This window comes from Hyperolius riggenbachi, chromosome 12 (genome assembly GCF_040937935.1).
Source record: "Hyperolius riggenbachi isolate aHypRig1 chromosome 12, aHypRig1.pri, whole genome shotgun sequence".
Taxonomy (NCBI): domain Eukaryota; kingdom Metazoa; phylum Chordata; class Amphibia; order Anura; family Hyperoliidae; genus Hyperolius; species Hyperolius riggenbachi.
The window spans coordinates 67,235,014-67,253,499 of record NC_090657.1 but is presented as its reverse complement, the minus strand read 5'-3'; the positions used below and the strand labels follow the sequence as shown (position 1 = coordinate 67,253,499).

The 18,486-nt window shown below is 47.0% G+C and overlaps 1 protein-coding gene across 2 annotated transcripts in view; it reads left to right on the top strand.

Moving 5' to 3' along the window:
• Positions 1-341: 341 nt before the first annotated feature.
• ERGIC3 (ERGIC and golgi 3) overlaps positions 342-18,486 on the top strand; it is a 59,170-nt gene continuing 41,025 nt past the window's right edge. Inside the window, exons 1-5 of one of the 2 annotated variants that reach the window (XM_068263665.1) lie at positions 342-491; positions 4,727-4,797; positions 9,948-10,035; positions 11,661-11,780; positions 16,303-16,399. In XM_068263665.1, coding sequence (XP_068119766.1) covers positions 404-491; positions 4,727-4,797; positions 9,948-10,035; positions 11,661-11,780; positions 16,303-16,399 — 464 coding nt within the window. In that variant the 5' untranslated portion in view covers positions 342-403. The remainder of the gene's footprint in view (positions 492-4,726; positions 4,798-9,947; positions 10,036-11,660; positions 11,781-16,302; positions 16,400-18,486) is intronic. The other variant, XM_068263666.1, reaches the window with a different exon arrangement.

Sequence of the window (18,486 nt, the reverse complement as noted above, 5' to 3'; positions counted from 1 at the left end):
ATAGCCTATAGGTGCCCTCAGTATAGGTTGCCAGCTATAGCCTATAGGTGCCCTCAGTATAGGTAGCCGCCATAGATGCCGTCTGCACGTCTGCACCGAGTCTATCTGCAGCACCCTCCCTTAGCGGCTCAATTGCGACTCATGTCCACGGCACACAGAGCAGCAGTACGACTACGATATGCTCAAGGTGGGCGGAACTACGATGACAGCCGCCATGCCTACTGTGTACGTCAGATGCTCGCTCCCGCTGGCCAAAGCAGCCCAGACGAAGGTGTGGAGGGAATAGAGGCGCGCTCACGTGTGCCAGAGGTCCATTGGCTGTCGTGGCGACCAATGAGCTTAGGACGTATAGTAAAAGGACCCGGAAGTGGCGCTGTGGCTAAGGGAGCTTCCGGTTGGGAGGATGGAGGCTATTCACCGGCTACGGCAGTTTGATGCTTATCCAAAGACCCTGGAGGACTTCCGAGTAAAGACATGTGGTGGGGCCATAGGTGAGAAGGGGTCTGACCACTGGGGGCGCTGTAGAGCAATGTGGTATTGTTAGGGGAGTTATACACTGTGACACACCTGACTGCTGCCTGTGTCAGTATTACTAGGGGATATGCACACTGACACACCTGACTGCTGCTGCCTGTGTCAGTATTACTAGGGGATATGCACACTGACACACCTGACTGCTGCTGCCTGTGTCAGTATTGCTAGGAGAGATGTACTCTGACACACCTGACTGCTGCTGCCTCTGCCTGTCTTAGTATTGCTAGGGGAGATCTTCACTGACACACCTGACTGCTGCCGCCACCTGTGTCAGTATTGCTAGTGGAGCTGTACTCTGACACACTTGACTGCTGCTGCCTGTGTCAGTATTGCTAGGGGAGATCTTTACTGACAGTCCTGACTGCTGCTGCCTGTGTCAGTATTACTAGGGGAGATGCACACTGACACACCTGACTGCTGCTGCCTGTGTCAGTATTGCTAGGGGAGATGTACAATGACACCCCAGACTGCTGCTGCCTGTGTCAGTATTGCTAGGGGAGATGTACAATGACACCCCAGACTGCTGCTGCCTGTGTCAGTATTGGTAGGCGAGCTGTACACTGACAAACCTTACTGCTGTTGCCTGTGTCAGTATTACTAGGGGAGATGCACACTGACACACCTGACTGCTGCTGCCTGTGTCAGTATTGCTAGGGGAGATGTTCAATGACACACCAGACTGCTGCTGCCTGTGTCAGTATTGCTAGGGGAGATGTACACTGACACACCTGACTGCTGCTGCCTGTGTCAGTATTGCTAGGGGAGATATACACTGACACACCTGACTGCTGCTGCCTGTGTCAGTATTGCTAGGCGAGCTGTACACTGACAAACCTTACTGCCGCTGCCTGTGTCAGTATTGCTAGGGGAGATGTACACTGACACACCTGACTGCTGCTGCCTTTGTCAGTATTGCTAGGAGAGATGTACACTGACACACCTGACTGCTGCTGCCTTTGTCAGTATTGCTAGGGGAGATGTACACTGACACACCTGACTGCTGCCGCTGCCTTTGTCAGTATTGCTAGGAGAGATGTACACTGACACACCTGACTGCTGCCGCTGCCTTTGTCAGTATTGCTAGGAGAGATGTACACTGACACACCTGACTGCTGCCGCTGCCTTTGTCAGTATTGCTAGGAGAGATGTACACTGACACACCTGACTGCTGCCGCTGCCTTTGTCAGTATTGCTAGGAGAGATGTACACTGACACACCTGACTGCTGCCGCTGCCTTTGTCAGTATTGCTAGGAGAGATGTACACTGACACACCTGGCTGCTGCCACTGCCTTTGTCAGTATTGCTAGGAGAGATGTACACTGACACACCTGACTGCTGCCGCTGCCTTTGTCAGTATTGCTAGGAGAGATGTACACTGACACACCTGACTGCTGCCGCTGCCTTTGTCAGTATTGCTAGGAGAGATGTACACTGACACACCTGACTGCTGCCGCTGCCTTTGTCAGTATTGCTAGGAGAGATGTACACTGACACACCTGACTGCTGCCGCTGCCTTTGTCAGTATTGCTAGGAGAGATGTACACTGACACACCTGACTGCTGCTGCCTGTGTCAGTATTGTTAGGGGAGATGTACACTGACACACCTGAATTCTGCTGCCTGTGTCAGTATTGCTTGGGGAGCAATACTGAGGGATATGGAGGCTGGCCTGTTTATTTCTTTTCAAACAATGTACATTGCCTGGCTGTCCTGCTAATCCTCTGTCTGTAATACTTTTAGCCATAGACCCTGAACAAGCATGCTGCAGATCAGATATGTTTGATAAATCTGACAAGATTAGCTGCATGCTTGTTTCAGGTGTGTGATTTAGACGGTGACCAACCCTACTGACCAGAAAGATCAGCCGGATGCCAGGCAACTGGTATTGTTATAAATATGGCTGCCTCCATAGGTCTCACACTTTGGGTTCCTTGTAAGGATTGGCATTACAGCTGCAAGAACAATTGAATTATCCATACAAAAGTTGTTCCAGACAGAAGTTAATTATTGTTTCAAGTTTTTATCAAAAAGCTCATCTAAACTTCACAGTGCAGTGTTAAAAGCATTTGCTTCTGCTGCTTAGGATACCCGAGGGTAATGTGACATGAGATAGATGTGTATGTCATTTTGAGGAGGAGGAGGAGGAGGATTGATACAATTGTTTATTTCATTAATTTATTTTCACCTCGAGTGTCTTTCTATTGGCAATCTATCCTGGCAGTTGGGATTCGTCCAGCCTCTTTTCATCAGATCCTAACCTGTATGGATAATCCAAACTGTCTGGCCTCTTTATCATATAATCTGTTGTTCTTCACATAAGGATCTCAGTAGTTATAGCTGAGCTCCTTTACAAAGTCTCTCTAAAGGGCTCTTTCTGTTCTGTCAGTGTGGCTAAGCGGGATAACTGGCTTTTTCCAGTGTTCTGTGCTTATTTACAGAGGGGAGGATATCACACCTGGCTGTGTATACTGGCAGTGAAGAGAAATCAGTGATCCGTACATACACTGTTATTGTGATGCTGGTATATGGTTGGCTGTTAACCTTTTCCTGACTGTACGGCTAATTTACCCTCACATCCTCTGAAAAACATGCAGTTCTACTGCATTTACAGCCCTGCTAATCATGTTGATTAGTGTCAACTCTATGTACTACCTTCGAAACTGAACTTTTAAAGTTTTAAAAAGCCTTAGCCCGTCTGTGCTTGCCTGCTCCCATGCACCTATCTATTCAGTGTGAATACCATTTTGATACTTTGCCATTAGCTGACTGAGGTCTTACAATTGCTCTCCATCTACTTTCTGAAAACTAGAAGTATGCCTTCTCATGTTGACACATGGTTTCTACTGGATTCCAGGGCTGCGGGGAACTTTAGTCTGAGGCTGGTTTCACACTGAAAACCATCTTCAGCGATGCAGTGCGTCGCGCCTGACACACCGCAATGTACCGTCAAAAACACCACGCTATTGCGCGGTTTTCCCTATCTGCCCACCGGCCAAGCAGGAAATGATGCGCGCTTGCCGTCACTTCCTACTTCGGGTATGTGGAAGTGCATGGATGCATATTGTTAAAATACACTTCCGCGCACGCACGTTGCATCAGTGATTTTATTTTTTAGAAACCACGCATCGCCATAGACTACCATGAATTCCGGGCCGATGCACAATCTGCGTAGTAGCGTAGGTCTGGCCCTGCGCCGGGAATGCGACAAAAATATCACTTCCGTCTCGCCGTAACGTAGCAGTATGAACATTTCCATAGACTTTCATTGCACAACGGTGACGTGCGGTAAAAGTAATGCACCACCTCGGTGTGAAAGGGCCCTTACTATTGTTCTTTCTACTTTGTGCCTTGTGTGATCAACTCTGATTGACCTACCCAGCAGCTGAATTCATAGCAGGGGAAGCAAGCTGTACGACAGTTTCAAGCACATTTAACGCACAAAACAGTTATTCTGCTCAACTCGTTGGTTCTTTTCACTGTTTGTTTATTCCCCTTTTATGCTGATTACTATTAGATTTTAGATGTTAGCTGGAAAGAGAAGCTATGCAGTCTCCATGTACAAGTCCTAAAAAATTACCTTCTGTTGTCTATTTTTATGACTATAATGTATTTATACAGTGGTGACCTCTTCCACATCTGTATTTTTGTATTATTTTATAATACCCCTGAATGTTTGTCACTGAAAATAGTTCTCTACTTTCATATAACATTTTTCCTTCAGTGGGATTTTGAGCTTTGGTATTAGGGCAGTTTTTTTCCATTCGTAAAGAGGAACTGTCAACCTAAACAAGCATACTGTCATTAAGTTACATTAGTTATCTTAATTAAAATCGATAGGTAATATAATCTCTTACCCACCATGTTTTAAAAAAACAAGCAAGGAGGTGACGGGGAGCATGAGACACAGTTCCAACTGTCCTGTGTCCTGATCACCCCTCCTATTTGCTAGGCAACGAGAACATCATCAGAAATCCCATCATGCTTTGCACAGCATCAGGGGAAAAATGCCTGGGCAGTTTTCTTTGATTGGGCGGAGCTTAGCTTCTGTGCAGCCAAAAGTTAGGCTTGGATAAGAAAAACCGTTTTGATGCTGTGAAACTGTTAAAGAAACACCAAGCCTTTTCAGTGCTGCTGAGTAGATTTTTAGTCTGGAGGCTCACTTAAACTGATTTTTGTTTTTTTTCTTTCCTAGTTACCGTGATTAGTGGTCTTATAATGCTGATTTTGTTTTTCTCTGAACTACAGTATTTCCTCACTAAAGAAGTAAGTAGATTGTTTAATTTTAATATACTGCATTTTTTCTATGTCGTATTTAATGCATATATTTACATTAGTAATTTGTGTTAATTAGCAATGCATAATATACATTTCACATCTGTACTTATTGAAATAAACAATTGTAAAATACTTGGCTGGCTGAGTCCTGTAGCCCCATTTCCTATTGAGAAAACGGTACACTTTTACTGGAGAGAAAGCTGTCTTTGCTCCTCCCCCAATCCTATCATTACTTACACATTAACCACTTGAGGACTGCAGTGTTAAACCCCCCCCATAAAGACCAGGCCTTTTTATTGTTAATTGGCTACTGCAGCTTTAAAGAGAATCTGTATTGTTAAAGCCTTCCTTTTGAATCTCAAGAGATCATTTGTGTGTTTACCTTCTGTCCCCCTGCAGCTCTCATCCACTGAATACTAGTGACAGGCTGCAGACAGCTCTGCATGTATCTATAATTCCTCAGTATGTGTCAGCCAGCTCATTTCACTCCTTGGGCTCGATTCACCAAGCGGTGCAAAGTGTTAGCACCGTGGTGAAAAGGCCCTTATCACGCCTAAAGTCACTTTAGGCATGATAAGAAGAAACTCGCGCGAAGTTGCCGCGCGTACGCAACACCCGACGCTTCGCGCGAAGCTCCCATTGAGCCCTATGGGACTTTGCGCGCGCTCTCACGCGCGTACGCGCGGTAACTTCGCGCGAAGAGCAGGAAAAATCGGTGATAACTCAGTGGTGAAAAGGTCATCACGCCTAAAGTCTTTTAGGCGTGATAACTGGGTTATCACCGCTTTGTGAATCGAGGCCCTTGTGTCAGACAGCTCTTCTGTCACTGATAAGAGAGCAGAGACGCTGCTGGCTTATGTTAATAACACACACACACACACTGGAGTGTGCATAGAGGGGCCTGGAGAGGGGCATTGATAACAGATCAGCACGGAAGAGTTGGCAGCCTTCCAGACACAGGAGGACAAGTCAGACCAGGGGAAAGATACATTGATTTATTACAGAGACTGTGACAGTAGAAAGTGCTGCAGTGAGCCAGAGCACATTAGAATAGGTTTAGGAACGTGTAGGATGGTAGAAAAAAATATGACATTTTTGTTAGAGAGTCTCTTTAACCACCCTGGCGTTCTGATTAAATCGCCAGGGTGGCTGCGGAAGGGTTTTTTTTAAATAAAAAAAAAACTATTTCATGCAGCCAACTGAAAGTTGGCTGCATGAAAGCCCACTAGAGGGCGCTCCGGAGGCGTTCTTCCGATCGCCTCCGGCGGCCAGAAGTAACACGGAAGGCCGCAATAAGCGGCCTTCGGTGTTTCGCTTACCTCGTCGCCATGGCGACGAGCGGAGTGACGTCATGGACGTCAGCCGCCTCCGATCCAGCCCTTAGCGCTGGCCGGAACTTAGCTACGCTGGGCTCGGGCGGCTGGGGGGACCCTCTTTCGCCGCTGCACGCGGCGAATCGCCGTGCTGCAGCGGCGATCAGGCAGCACACGCGGCTGGCAAAGTGCCGGCTGCGTGTGCTGCTTTTTATTTCATTAAAATCGGCCCAGCAGGGCCTGAGCGGCAGCCTCTGGCGGTGTTGGACGAGCTGAGCTCGTCCAGACCGCTCAGCTGGTTAAGGCCAAGCTGCAGGGCCGCACAACATGGCATACAAGTGATTTCCCCCCCCCCCCCCCCCCCCTTTTCTCCCCACCAACAGAGCTCTCTGTTGGTGGGGTCTGATCGCTCCACGGTTGTTGTTTTTTTTTTTTTTTTTTTTTTTAATAAATATTTTTTTTATAATTTTTTTTTTTTTGTATTTATATTCCCCTGCTCGCTCCCTCCCTCCCTCCCCCCGCCAGCCAATCAGGGTGATCAGCTGTCATAGGCTTCAGCCTATGACAGCCGATCACTCCCCAGTCTCAGGAGGGACAGCCGTGTCACACGGCTGTCCCCAGTACAGCGCTGCTGCTGATCGCAGCGCTGTACATGTAAATAGACGGCGATGGCGCCGTCTAACAGTCTCCCGTGAGGAGGGAGTGGAACTCCGCCCCCCGAGCAGGAGATGCGCGCGTAATCTTTTGCAAAATGCAGCCCCCGGACTTGACGCCAATTGGCGTTAGGCGGTCCTGGGGCTGCCGCCGTGACCACGCCCATTGGCGTGGGGTGGTCTTTAAGTAGTTAAAGGACTCCCAAGGCAAAACCCTTAATGTACCTTTACTTACCTGGGCAGGGTCGTAACAATAGACCCTGCAAGGGATGCAGCCGCAGGGGGGCCCCAAAGCCACAGGGGGCCCTGTCCTGACAGACTGACAACTAAGGGCAGGGAGAGAGAAAAACTTTCTGCTCTCTGCACAATTGTTCTCATGACTGCATCTGCTCAGCCACTGATAAGGAATCACAACATTTTGTAGACAGTCCCATATTCAGTTTTCAGCAGGGTCTTGTGTACAGCGCTGTTCTACCCCCAGCCTTTCTGGGGGAGGGGGTTTGGTGGGAGGGGCCCCATCCAAAGTTTTGCAGGTGGGCCCAGTGATTTCTGGGGCTTCTTCAAGCCCCTAGAAGTAATCTGGGTCCCTTGCCGCAGTTCTGGTCCTCCATGGTGTCCCACTGGCCTCGCGTAAGCATCGCAGAGTCAGTGCTTCTGCTCATGCCTGGGTGCATGAAAGCGACCACGACATTGAGCATGTACTGCAATGGCTGCATAAGGTATGGAAAACGGTGACAAATCTGGGAAGATGAGTTATGCAGTATACTATAATCCTCATCTAGATTGGGTTTGAAATAAATGTGCTTCACTTCCTGTAGCAGAAAATCTGTAGCATTGTAAGTTCTCTCCCAGCATGCACCCGAGTTTGCAACTTCCTGTAAGCATAGTCATGTGACCACAGCCCGGGGAAACTGAAAGGAAGGCCAGTTCCCCCATGTCATGTGTGAAATGACTAGCCAGGCAGTTTCTGCGCTCTGAGATAAAGGCCCTGCCCTTTCCACTTCAGCAATGCCATTGGCTGCTTATCTGTTCATGTGACTGCTATCAACAAGTTTTCCCTGCTGCTGAATCCTCTGTCTGCTTTGCTTTAAATGAATACAAACTGGCTGTAACAAGACTCGACCCAAACCCTGACTTTCACTGTTTGGTTTGGCTGCACGCTACTAATGTAAGTGCACAGATTTTGATCTCTTAAAAAGATGCATAAGCAGAATCTGCTGTCAGACAGGAGCAAAGAGAGGACACACCTACAGTAATTTTAAGGATCAGAATATCGGAATACAGTGAAAACATTTCCTGGAAGTTATAGCCTGCCCACTTGGAAATCAACACTGTCTTAATTCTGGCATGAGCCAACAGCTATGAGAAAATACAGAAGCACTTATTACTGTGCCCTTTCTGTAACTGCTGGTTTAGTAATAATGGCACTCTGGCTGTTTGTACCTTCTAAGTCACTTACCTTGAACAAGTAAGCAGAGCAGTGCCTGAAGAGTGTCTCATCACCCTGTTCTGCATGTGCGAGTGATTTTAGAATGTTTTATAGCCACAAGATTAACAGTGTATACATCACACAGGGTGCTTCCACCTTCTACCCCCTCCCCCCCCCCCCTTCCCTTTAAGGCATTCCCTGGCAGTCTGGTGAAACCCTCCACAGTCACTGGTGGTCTAGTGGAATTCCTGCTGCCCCTTAAACATTCACGGGCAGTCTAGTGGTATCCTGTTTAAGGATCCAGCTCTAGTGGTAACCCCCCTTTTCCCTTTTAAGCTAGTGGCCGTTTCCTTGACAGTCTTATGGTTGCCCCCTTTGCAGAGATTGAGAGCTGTAGAAGGATGTATGTAAGTATGTCACCCTTCCTTGTTCCTGCGACGATTTGCTCCTCCCCTCACTTGTACCAATGCTGGGCCTCTTGTGTAGGCATGTACGTGTCCTGGCTTGATGACGTCATGAAGCCGAGATCTGTACAAACAAACTCAAGAGGACAGCATTTGTCCTAGTAAGGGAAAGAGCCGATCAACGCAAGATCCAGGAGGAGTGAGATATACTTACCAGCCACACTGCTAGCTATTGCTGAACTCTGGGGAGGGGGGGGGGGGGGGGGTGTTGGGCACCAGGGTACCACACTCGGGTTAGTCCCTTACTTGTTCCCCTGGTGATGAGCGCAGGGGCATGCTCTGCTCATCAGATGCTGCAGACTAACAATTGTGTCCTTTTGCTGCAACTGGTGGCAGAGATGATGTGATTGTGCTTTTTTTTTTTTTTTTCTTTTTATTTAATTTTTTTTGCACTCTGTGATTAGCTTACCGGGCCTTTAAATTGGCTCTTGAACAGCGTGCAGAATTAATTTGCCATTAGACAGCTGAATTTAGCGACGGTTCATGCAATCAAGTTAAATTTACACTGTATCAGGATTAAAAATCCACAAACACCACAGATTTAAATATATGCACGGCCCCAAGGCGTGTAAATGAGGGGAGAACAGGAAGTACTTTACTATTATAAATGGGCAGTTGGAGGCTGATGCTGAGGCGGTGAGACCACAGGCTGCCTTACTGAATTAAGGGCACCCCTGTTGGCTGTATAGTGAAGACAAGCTATAGGAATCATGGACAACCATTGTTAGAGCACCTAAGGTAAAAATGACAGAGCCTTTAATGAGGAAGTCGCATGGTTAAATACTTGTCGTCCCCCCCCCCCCCCACACACACACACACACCTTTCCCCCAAAAGTGGCAGAGCTCTTCGGAAACCTTGGACTGTGTTGCTGGACCCCACCCCCAGCTTAGCAGCCACCAATGATTCATCGGCTGTTGAGCTGGCCGTGGGAAATCAGTTGGGGGTTGCCAGAGCCTCGCCGGGGATTTTGAAAAAAAGATCACCGTGGTATTTTCTCTGAGGTGGGGCGGAGCAAGCACATACCTGGAGGAATGATGTCAGAACAGGTAAGTATTTAACACCGCAACACTAACTAATCCCCCCCCCCCCCCCCCCCCAATCCCCAATCTGTCCTCCATTAAGAAAAAATCTTTCATGACATGCTCTGTCATTTTACCTTAGGTACTCAAATAAGTATAATAGCTTTTTATATTGTCTGTTTAGTTTTTAGTGTGGCTGACATGTAACTGACTAGAACACCTTACCCTTTCCTAATCTTATTTATTTGACATTTTACAGGTCTACCCTGAATTATTTGTGGATAAATCCAGAGGAGACAAGTTAAAGATCAATATAGATATTGTGTTTCCGCACATGCCCTGTGCTTGTAAGTAATCTGTGTGCTATTACAGCCAGTGTTTTACTGATTTCCAAAGATGAAGAGACTCCCACATACCTCTCGTTCCAGTTGTCCTTTAAAGGAAGTATCAATCAAATAATGCTGCCCCATGATATACTTACCCGGGCCTTCCTCTAGCCCCTTGCAGCTGACAGATCCCACACAGCATCTCTGCTCCCAGCCGTTGGCCCGGGATCCCCGCCAGTGCAGAGGGCGACCTCCTCCACTGTGCCTGCACGAGCACTGCTGTAAATCAAGCCCACGTAGTCCGCAGTAGTTCTGTGCCTGCGCAGTACACTGGATAACGTGGACTTGATTGACAGCAGTGCTCGTTCAGGTGCACTAGAGACAACCTCGAGGTCGCCCTTTGCACCGGCGGGGATCCCGGGCCGGCGGCTGCGAGCGGAGATGCTGAGTGGGACCTGTCGACTGCAAGGGGCTGTAGCAAGGCTCGGGTAAGTATATCATAGGATAGCATTATTTGATTGATGTTTCCTTTAAAGCACACCTGAAGTAAGTATATGGATGCTGGCATATTTATTTCCTTTTAAGGAGAAGAAGCAATTTTTGGTACCTGGAGTCAGAGTTGGAGGTTTCATAAACTGAGGAGTCGGACCCACTCCATGGCCCTGCAAGAGTTGTTGAGTCAGTTAGAGCAATTTTGGGTACCTGGAGTCTGTGGTTTCATAAACTGAGGAGTCGGTGTCCGAGTTAGAGTCGGATGATTTTTGTACCGCCGCCACAGCCCTGATCTAATCTGCCTGCTTTTAAGGCTAAAAGCATTAGAGGCAGAAGATCACCATGACAGCAAGGCACCTGCCATTGTTTCAAGGGGAATAAATATGGCAGCCTCGTTCACAGTGTGTTACGTCGTTCGTTCTACCATGTCCACGTTCACAATTAATTCCGCCTGAAATTACAGTTTGCGGAAAAATCACCTGCAAGTACCTGGCGGTGTTTTTAACTTCACATCCAATTACATGTAGTCTAGAGCCGTTCGAGATGTGTTTGCTGGACTTTGGAATTTTTCCACAGAAAACGATATTTTACACATTTTTAACGAACGTTTAACAACTTTTTTTTTTAATTTCGCTACAACTGCCATGTTACCGCACTATTTTACCTCACCTTTGCTTGAAAATTTTTGAGAATGTGAAAAATTTAAAATGGTAATTACCGCTGTCGATAAGTTGTCTCAAATCTCTTTACCACACGTGGTATTGTGAATAGAGGCCAGTGGGGGTAGTATAGGAAATGCTGTGATTCGGGAAATTATTATTTGGTGCAGAAAGACTGGCCTGAGTCGTAAAAAATATTTTCCTCTGCATTTCCTCTTGTTGGTAGTAACAACATTATTAGTTACACTGCAGTATAGTAAAGCAAGCACAAGATGTCACTGAAGAGTGATGTGAAGATCTCTATGGTATTGTGATTTCCTGTATTCACTCTGTGTTCCTCTCTGTCCTAAGTAAGCTGCATTTCCTGATGGTGGTGTGCGTTTTACCTCTGCCTGTTTTTTTTTCTTCAGTTCTAACTTGCCATACTAGGTGCCTATCTGCGTGTGCAGAACACTCTGCTCCATCACCTCTGACAGTTGTGTTTTGGCCCTGTAGATTTGAGCATAGATGCCATGGATGTGGCTGGAGAGCAGCAGCTGGACGTAGAACACAATCTCTTCAAACAGCGTCTAGACAATGACGGGAAACGAGTGACTACAGAAGCAGAAAAGCACGGTATGTGTTTTAGAGAAGGCACTAAACTAGAGCTTTACTCACTGCTATTACTCTTCCCCCTTACACCATGTCCATTTGAAGTATAACTCCAGGCAGCAATTTAGGAAATGTCCTTGGGAAGAGACAGAAAGTTCCGATTTGGTCTACACTGGTCTTCACTTCCAGCTCTGTTGTCACTGTGACAAGGCTGCCCTGGCTGTTTAACTCTCTGGCGGTAACCCCAAGGCGGGCTTGGGTTGGAAAAAAAGAAGCCGGAAGCGGTGCTCTGGAGCCTGACTCGGGGTAGCCACCAGGAGTTATGCAGAGCACAGTGTAGCGTGGCGACATTTTAACCTCTTGACAACCAGCTAACGCCGATCGGCGTAAACTGGTTGTCTGCGGGTTTCCATGGAAAACGTTCCATGTCAGTTCACGGAGGGTGTCTCCATGAACTGCCTGCGAGCCTCCGATCGCGGCTCGCAGGCGAAATGTAAACACGCGGGGAAGGAATCGCCCCCCCCCCCGCCCCGCAAGGCACAGCAGAGCGGCGGCGATCAGACCCCCCCCAGCAGGACATCCCCCTAGTGGGGAAAAAAAGGGGGGGGGGGGAAGTCTGATTGCCCTGCCTGCAATACGATCTGTGCTGGGGGCTGAAGAGCCCACCCAGCACAGATCAATAGGAAATCACTTGGTCGGCAAGTGGTTAACTCGCCTCCCCCAGAATCCAGACGCTTACAGCAATTCTTCTTCCAGTCCTCCGAGGCTGTGTATCCCTCAGGTGAGATCGCTGTTTGTCATCATGACTATAGACGGTGACCTCACTATAGGGGCACAGCGCCACCTGGAGGACGTAGGGAGAATTGCATCGCTGTATCCCAGGGAGGTAAGTGCAGGGGCTGCTGCAGATCTCCCTGCAATATGATTTTTTTTTTTATTTTTTCCTGGTTTTCGGGTCTAAAATTTTGTGTAAACGTTTAGACTCTAAATTGCACCACTTTTAGACCCTAAAATCTGGAAATAATCATACCACCAGGGAGGTTAAAGCAAACCTGTGGTGATTTACAATAAAATGAGATACTTGCCAGAGGCGAGGCAACCCACCGGATCCTCCAGAGGATCCCCACGTCCTCCTGGAGACCACCCCCACTGCCAGGGGCACTCTTGAAGGTCACATCTGCGCTCCTCTTTATGCGCGGTCACGCCGTTCTGCACCTGCACAATTATAGCCATGCCTATGCAGTAGCAGTTTAAAGTTCCTCCCCTCTGCTGTAATCAGTCTCTTCCATCACCGCTGTTCCACCACCGGGTGGCACTGCACCGCTGACACCATCCCCCGGGTTACGATAACATGTCATATCGTGATCGGAAATCCGAAGAGGATGAAGAGAGTGCAGCTCCTCTGGTGGAGGAGAGGAAATGCCAACCAGTTGACCGGAAGCAGGTAAATCTAAAGCAGCTCTGAATAATTAAACTTGGAAGGTGCGCTGGACATTTTAATGCCACTTAAGGGTCAAATTCTGTATTCATAAAAATGTTATTTTATGCTGATACCACACTCATATGTCCTCACATACAAGAGAAAGCTGATTCGCTTTAAAAAAGTAAGAATACTTGAAAAAATAATGTATCATAAATATATAAAATATTATGAAAAAGGGGGAGACAGACCAAAAAGTTGTGTGTAGAGTTCTGTGGAATCCCTCTAAAAAATGTATATTCACGTCCTCTAAAATGAGTCTCTGTATATGTGTGAGTATCCGGTGTATGGCTTCTGGTCTTGCGGGGAGACGTCACTTCCTCTGTACGTCTCACCCACTAAACTATTGATACTTCCTTGCGTTCCACTTTGTGGAACTCTCTGTGGATAAAGGTTAGTATGTCCTAGGAAAAATGGGGCGCCCCTTCTCTTCCTCAGATTCTGAGGATGACAGACGACTATCTGTCGAAACATGGCAATCAATCTCTCTTGAGTCAGGGAAGTGAAGGGGCGCCCCGTTTTTTACTAGGACATACTATCCTTTATCCACAGACACCGCATAATATACCATGGGCAGCAAGTCACTTGTAAAGTGGATACACGTGTTTAACGTGCCAGCTATATACACGGCAGATTACTGTGGATTTCTTAACAGCAGTTACATGCTTTTTGCAAAGCAGCCTGTGGAAATAGGAATTGTGAAACCATTTATGTGAACATTTTCCGGTAGCAACACTGCAATACCTTGTGGAGCAGGAATATATGTCCCCGGCATGCTCACACATATACACAGAGACTCATTTTAGAGGACCTGAATATATATTTTTTAGAGGGATTCCACAGAACCCTTTACACACAACTTTTTGGTCCGTCTCCCCCTTTTCTATATTTTCTATATTTTTAATACAATTTTTTTCAAGTATTCTTACTTTTTTAAAGGGAACCAGTGTGCTCTTAAAGAAATAAAGAAATTTGACCCTTAAGTGGCAATAAATTATCTATGTCCTTCCAAGTTTAATTATTCAGACCTGCAATTTGAGAGGTGGGGAAAAAGGGGAAATCCCACCCCGGATGGTAGCAGCGGGAAGAAGTCTTTATTAGTAACATCTTGCAGTAAATGTGGCCTCAATTCACTAAGATCATGCTGGAGATAATAAGGCAAGAGAAAACTTGTCACCACGCAGTGAGACAGTTATCTTATCTCTTCATTCCATATAGTTATTTTCACATGCAGTTAATTAACAGCCTGTCTTTAACTTTATAATTCTGGAGTTATTTTAAGGATTGAAGAGTTAACTTTAGGTTTTCCTGAGGTAAAATGTTTCCTGAATACTACATGCCTTATCACCATGGTGATAACTCTGGAAACGTTTTAAAGCGGTATAAAACACTGACATAATAATCAATAAAAACATGTTTTCCTACTTTTTATATGCCATATGGTTATCATATTTGCATTTGTGCATAAGTATTATTATTCATTTAGAAATTACAAGTTCCCAAAAGTAAATTTTTTTTTGCTTTGAGAGCTGACTTTGCATTTTTTTCATAACTGGTTTTATTCATTATGTATTGAAGGCAGAAATGCTTTGAGTCTGTCTGTGTCCAGGAGCTTCTGCACAGTCAGAGAATGTGTCACATTCCTCACTTGATACAATTAACCTCCTTAGCGGTCTGGACGAGCTCAGCTTGTCCACTACCCCCGGAGGGTGCCACTCAGGCGCTGCTGGGCCGATTCGTTTCAAATAAAAAGGAGCACATGCAGCCGGCACTTTGCCAGCCATGTGTGCTACCTGATCGCAAAAGAGGGTCCCCCCAGCCGCCCGAGCCCAGCGCGGCCGGAACAAACAGCGCTAAGGGCTGGATCGGAGGCGGCAGACGTCAGGACGTCCGCTGACGTCCGTGACGTCACTCCGCTCGTCGCCATAGCGACGAGGAAAGGGAAACCAGGAAGGCTGCTCATTGCGGCCTTCCTTGTTACTTCTGATCGCCAGAGGCGATCAGAAGTACGCACTAGGAGCGCCCTCTAGTGGGCTTTCATGCAGCCAACTTTCAGTTGGCTGCATGTAATAGTTTTTTTTTTTTTAATTAAAAAAAAAACACCCTCCCGCAGCCGCCCTGGCGTTCTTAATAGAACGCCAGGGAGGTTAAGTAAACAAAAGATAACATTCTCTACACTTAGGATTCCTCCAGATTTCTCTGCACTGAACTTTCAAATCCTGTGTGTAACCCTTTGAATGCTGTTCTAGTAAAAAAAAAATGCTAGTTGTATATAATATGCTGTAAATAATTTTTTAGAGCAACAAAGAAATGCTGGGTTTCATTCCGCTTTAAAGACAGGAGATAAGCTTAGTGAATTGAGGCCATTGTGGTTGTATGTATGGTATTTTACCTCTCTCATATACAACTTTAGTAAATAATATCCATATATCAAACCCTTGATACTTTTTATTAAATCTAAAGCAGCTCCCTGCGCCAATCTGCATAGCTGCATAAGGCAGCTAAACTGCATATGCCATTTGAAGACGCCCTAGCATGCGTTATCTGTCTCAAGATAATTTTTGCAGGGCTGCTAATAGGTTAACCCAGGATTGAACTTCCTCCCAATCAGTAGACGATACCCCCCCCTTTCTCACGGGAAATCTTTATTTATTCTCAAGCAGATCATCTGGGACACGGTATGGCTGATATTGTGGTGAAACCCCTCCCACAGTGTGATGTCATGACCATGGACCTGACAGTTTGCTATCTGTGAACCTCTTTGCATTGTGGGAATTACGTCTTTTTCCAACTGCAAAACTAACTATTTTCCTCTGTGCATAGAACTCCCAGTAAATGAACATTCCATACAGATCATATGGCAGAACTAAAGCTGTCACCGCCAGTAATAAATTTCAGAATGTAAATCAGGGAGAGGAAAGCTTTTTACAATGGGCAAACACTGACTAAATAATCCTATAAATGCATATTGTAAAAAAAAAAAATAAGCAATATTATTCATTATTTATTTTCATTACAGTTCCTCTTTAAAATCTGCTGTTTTTTTTTTTCTCTGTTCGTAAGCAGATTTAGGAGCATCAGAAGAGCATGTAGCATTTGATCCTAAAACGTTAGACCCTAATCGCTGTGAGAGTTGCTACGGGGCAGAAACGGACGACATCAGGTAATGATGCTGGTGGTGTGTGTGTTCTGTGCTGCTCTGCCTGGCTCTGTGTGCAGGTAATGCGAGGCTGGTGGTGTGTGTGTTCTGTGCTGCTCTCCCTGTGTGCAGGTAATGTGAGGCTGGTGGTATGTGGTCTGTGCTGCTCTCCCTGTCTCTGTGTGCAGGTAATGCGAGGCTGGTGGTGTGTGTGTGTGTGTGTTCTGTGCTGCTCTCCCTGTCTCTGTGCGCAGGTAATGAGGCTGGTGGTGTGTGTTCTGTGCTGCTCTCCCTGTCTGTGTGCAGGTAATGTGAGGCTTGTGGTGTGTGTTCTGTGCTGTTCTCCCTGTCTCTGTGTGCAGGTAATGCGAGGCTGGTGGTGTGTGTGTTCTGTGCTGCTCTCCCTGTCTCTGTGTGCAGGTAATGCAAGGCTGGTAGTGTGTGTTCTGTGCTGCTCTGCCTGTCTCTGTGTGCAGGTAATGTGAGGCTGGTGGTGTGTGTTCTGTGCTGTTCTCCCTGTCTCTGTGTGCAGGTAATGCGAGGCTGGTGGTGTGTGTTCTGTGCTGCTCTCCCTGTCTCTGTGTGCAGGTAATGCAAGGCTGGTAGTGTGTGTTCTGTGCTGATCTCCCTGTCTGTGTGCAGGTAATGCAAGGCTGGTGGTGTGTGTTCTATGCTGCTCTCCCTGTCTCCGTGTGCGCGAGGCTGGTGGTGTGTGTGTTCTGTGCTGCTCTCCCTGTGTGCAGGTAATGTGAGGCTGGTGGTATGTGGTCTGTGCTGCTCTCCCTGTCTCTGTGTGCAGGTAATGCGAGGCTGGTGGTGTGTGTTCTGTGCTGCTCTCCCTGTCTCTGTGTGCAGGTAATGCGAGGCTGGTGGTGTTTGTGTTCTGTGCTGCTCTGCCTGGCTCTGTGTGCAGGTAATGCGAGGCTGGTGGTATGTGTTCTGTGCTACTCTCCCTGTCTCTGTGTGCAGGTAATGTGAGGCTGGTGGTATGTGTTCTGTGCTGCTCTCCCTGTCTCTGTGTGCAGGTAATGCGAGGCTGGTAGTGTGTGTTCTGTGCTGCTCTCCCTGGCTCTGTGTGCAGGTAATGTGAGGCTGGTGGTGTGTGTTCTGTGCTGCTCTCCCTGTCTCTGTGCAGGTAATGCGAGGCTGGTGGTGTGTGTGTTCTGTGCTGCTCTCCCTGTCTCTGTGTGCAGGTAATGCGAGGCTGGTGGTGTGTGTGTTCTGTGCTGTTCTCTCTGTGTGCAGGTAATGTGAGGCTGGTGGTGTCAGGAACCGGCCCGCGGCACGCCTGCGTATATGGTTCCCGACTGCGGGTTTGACCAGACTGAGAGGGGAAGCAGCCTTAGTCAAGCTAAAACAAGGCTGGGACCCCTCAGAACACCTCTCACTGCCACCACTAGCGGTTCGCTAGACACTTCCACTCTGCTGTCGAGTCCTCAGCGCGCACTCCGCGTTTTCGTATTTGGGTCAGCTTCGCGCTTAGGCCGAATACGAGAACGCCACGCACCCACACACACAGTATAGTTGTACAGTAACACAGCACAATCAGACACTGACTTGTAATGCAAGTTACACTGTCGTGCAGCAAAACCACTAACAGTCGTTCCGAACGATACTGTTAGCTACTCGCACTGGCGTTTCGTACGTTGGGTCAGCTGCGCGCTTTAGGCCAACGTATGACAAACGCCCCCACACACAATGCAATTACAATTTCATATGGTAGTGTTGCTCAAACATACAACTAGGCACGGACTTATACACAGCTACACTGCAGTCTCCTTTAGGCTATGAGTGTTAGTTTAGTACGGCAGAAGTCAAGCTTATTAAATAATAATTTAATATTCCAGAAAAACATAGAACAATGCAGAACTTAATATATACAAAAGATTACAAAAAACTAAGTAAAAATAGTTACAAGATAAAAGTTACAAAGATACACACGGATACTTGCATAAAAATAAAAATGGGGATTAAAAACGTTACCAACTTGAAGGTCTCAACGTTGTCGGCAGGAGCATGCCGCTTGTTCGACCAGAAGTCGAGATCAACTCTAGCTATGCGCTATCTCCAAGAGCAGATACCGGTGGCTGTCCTGGGTCATCTTAAATAGT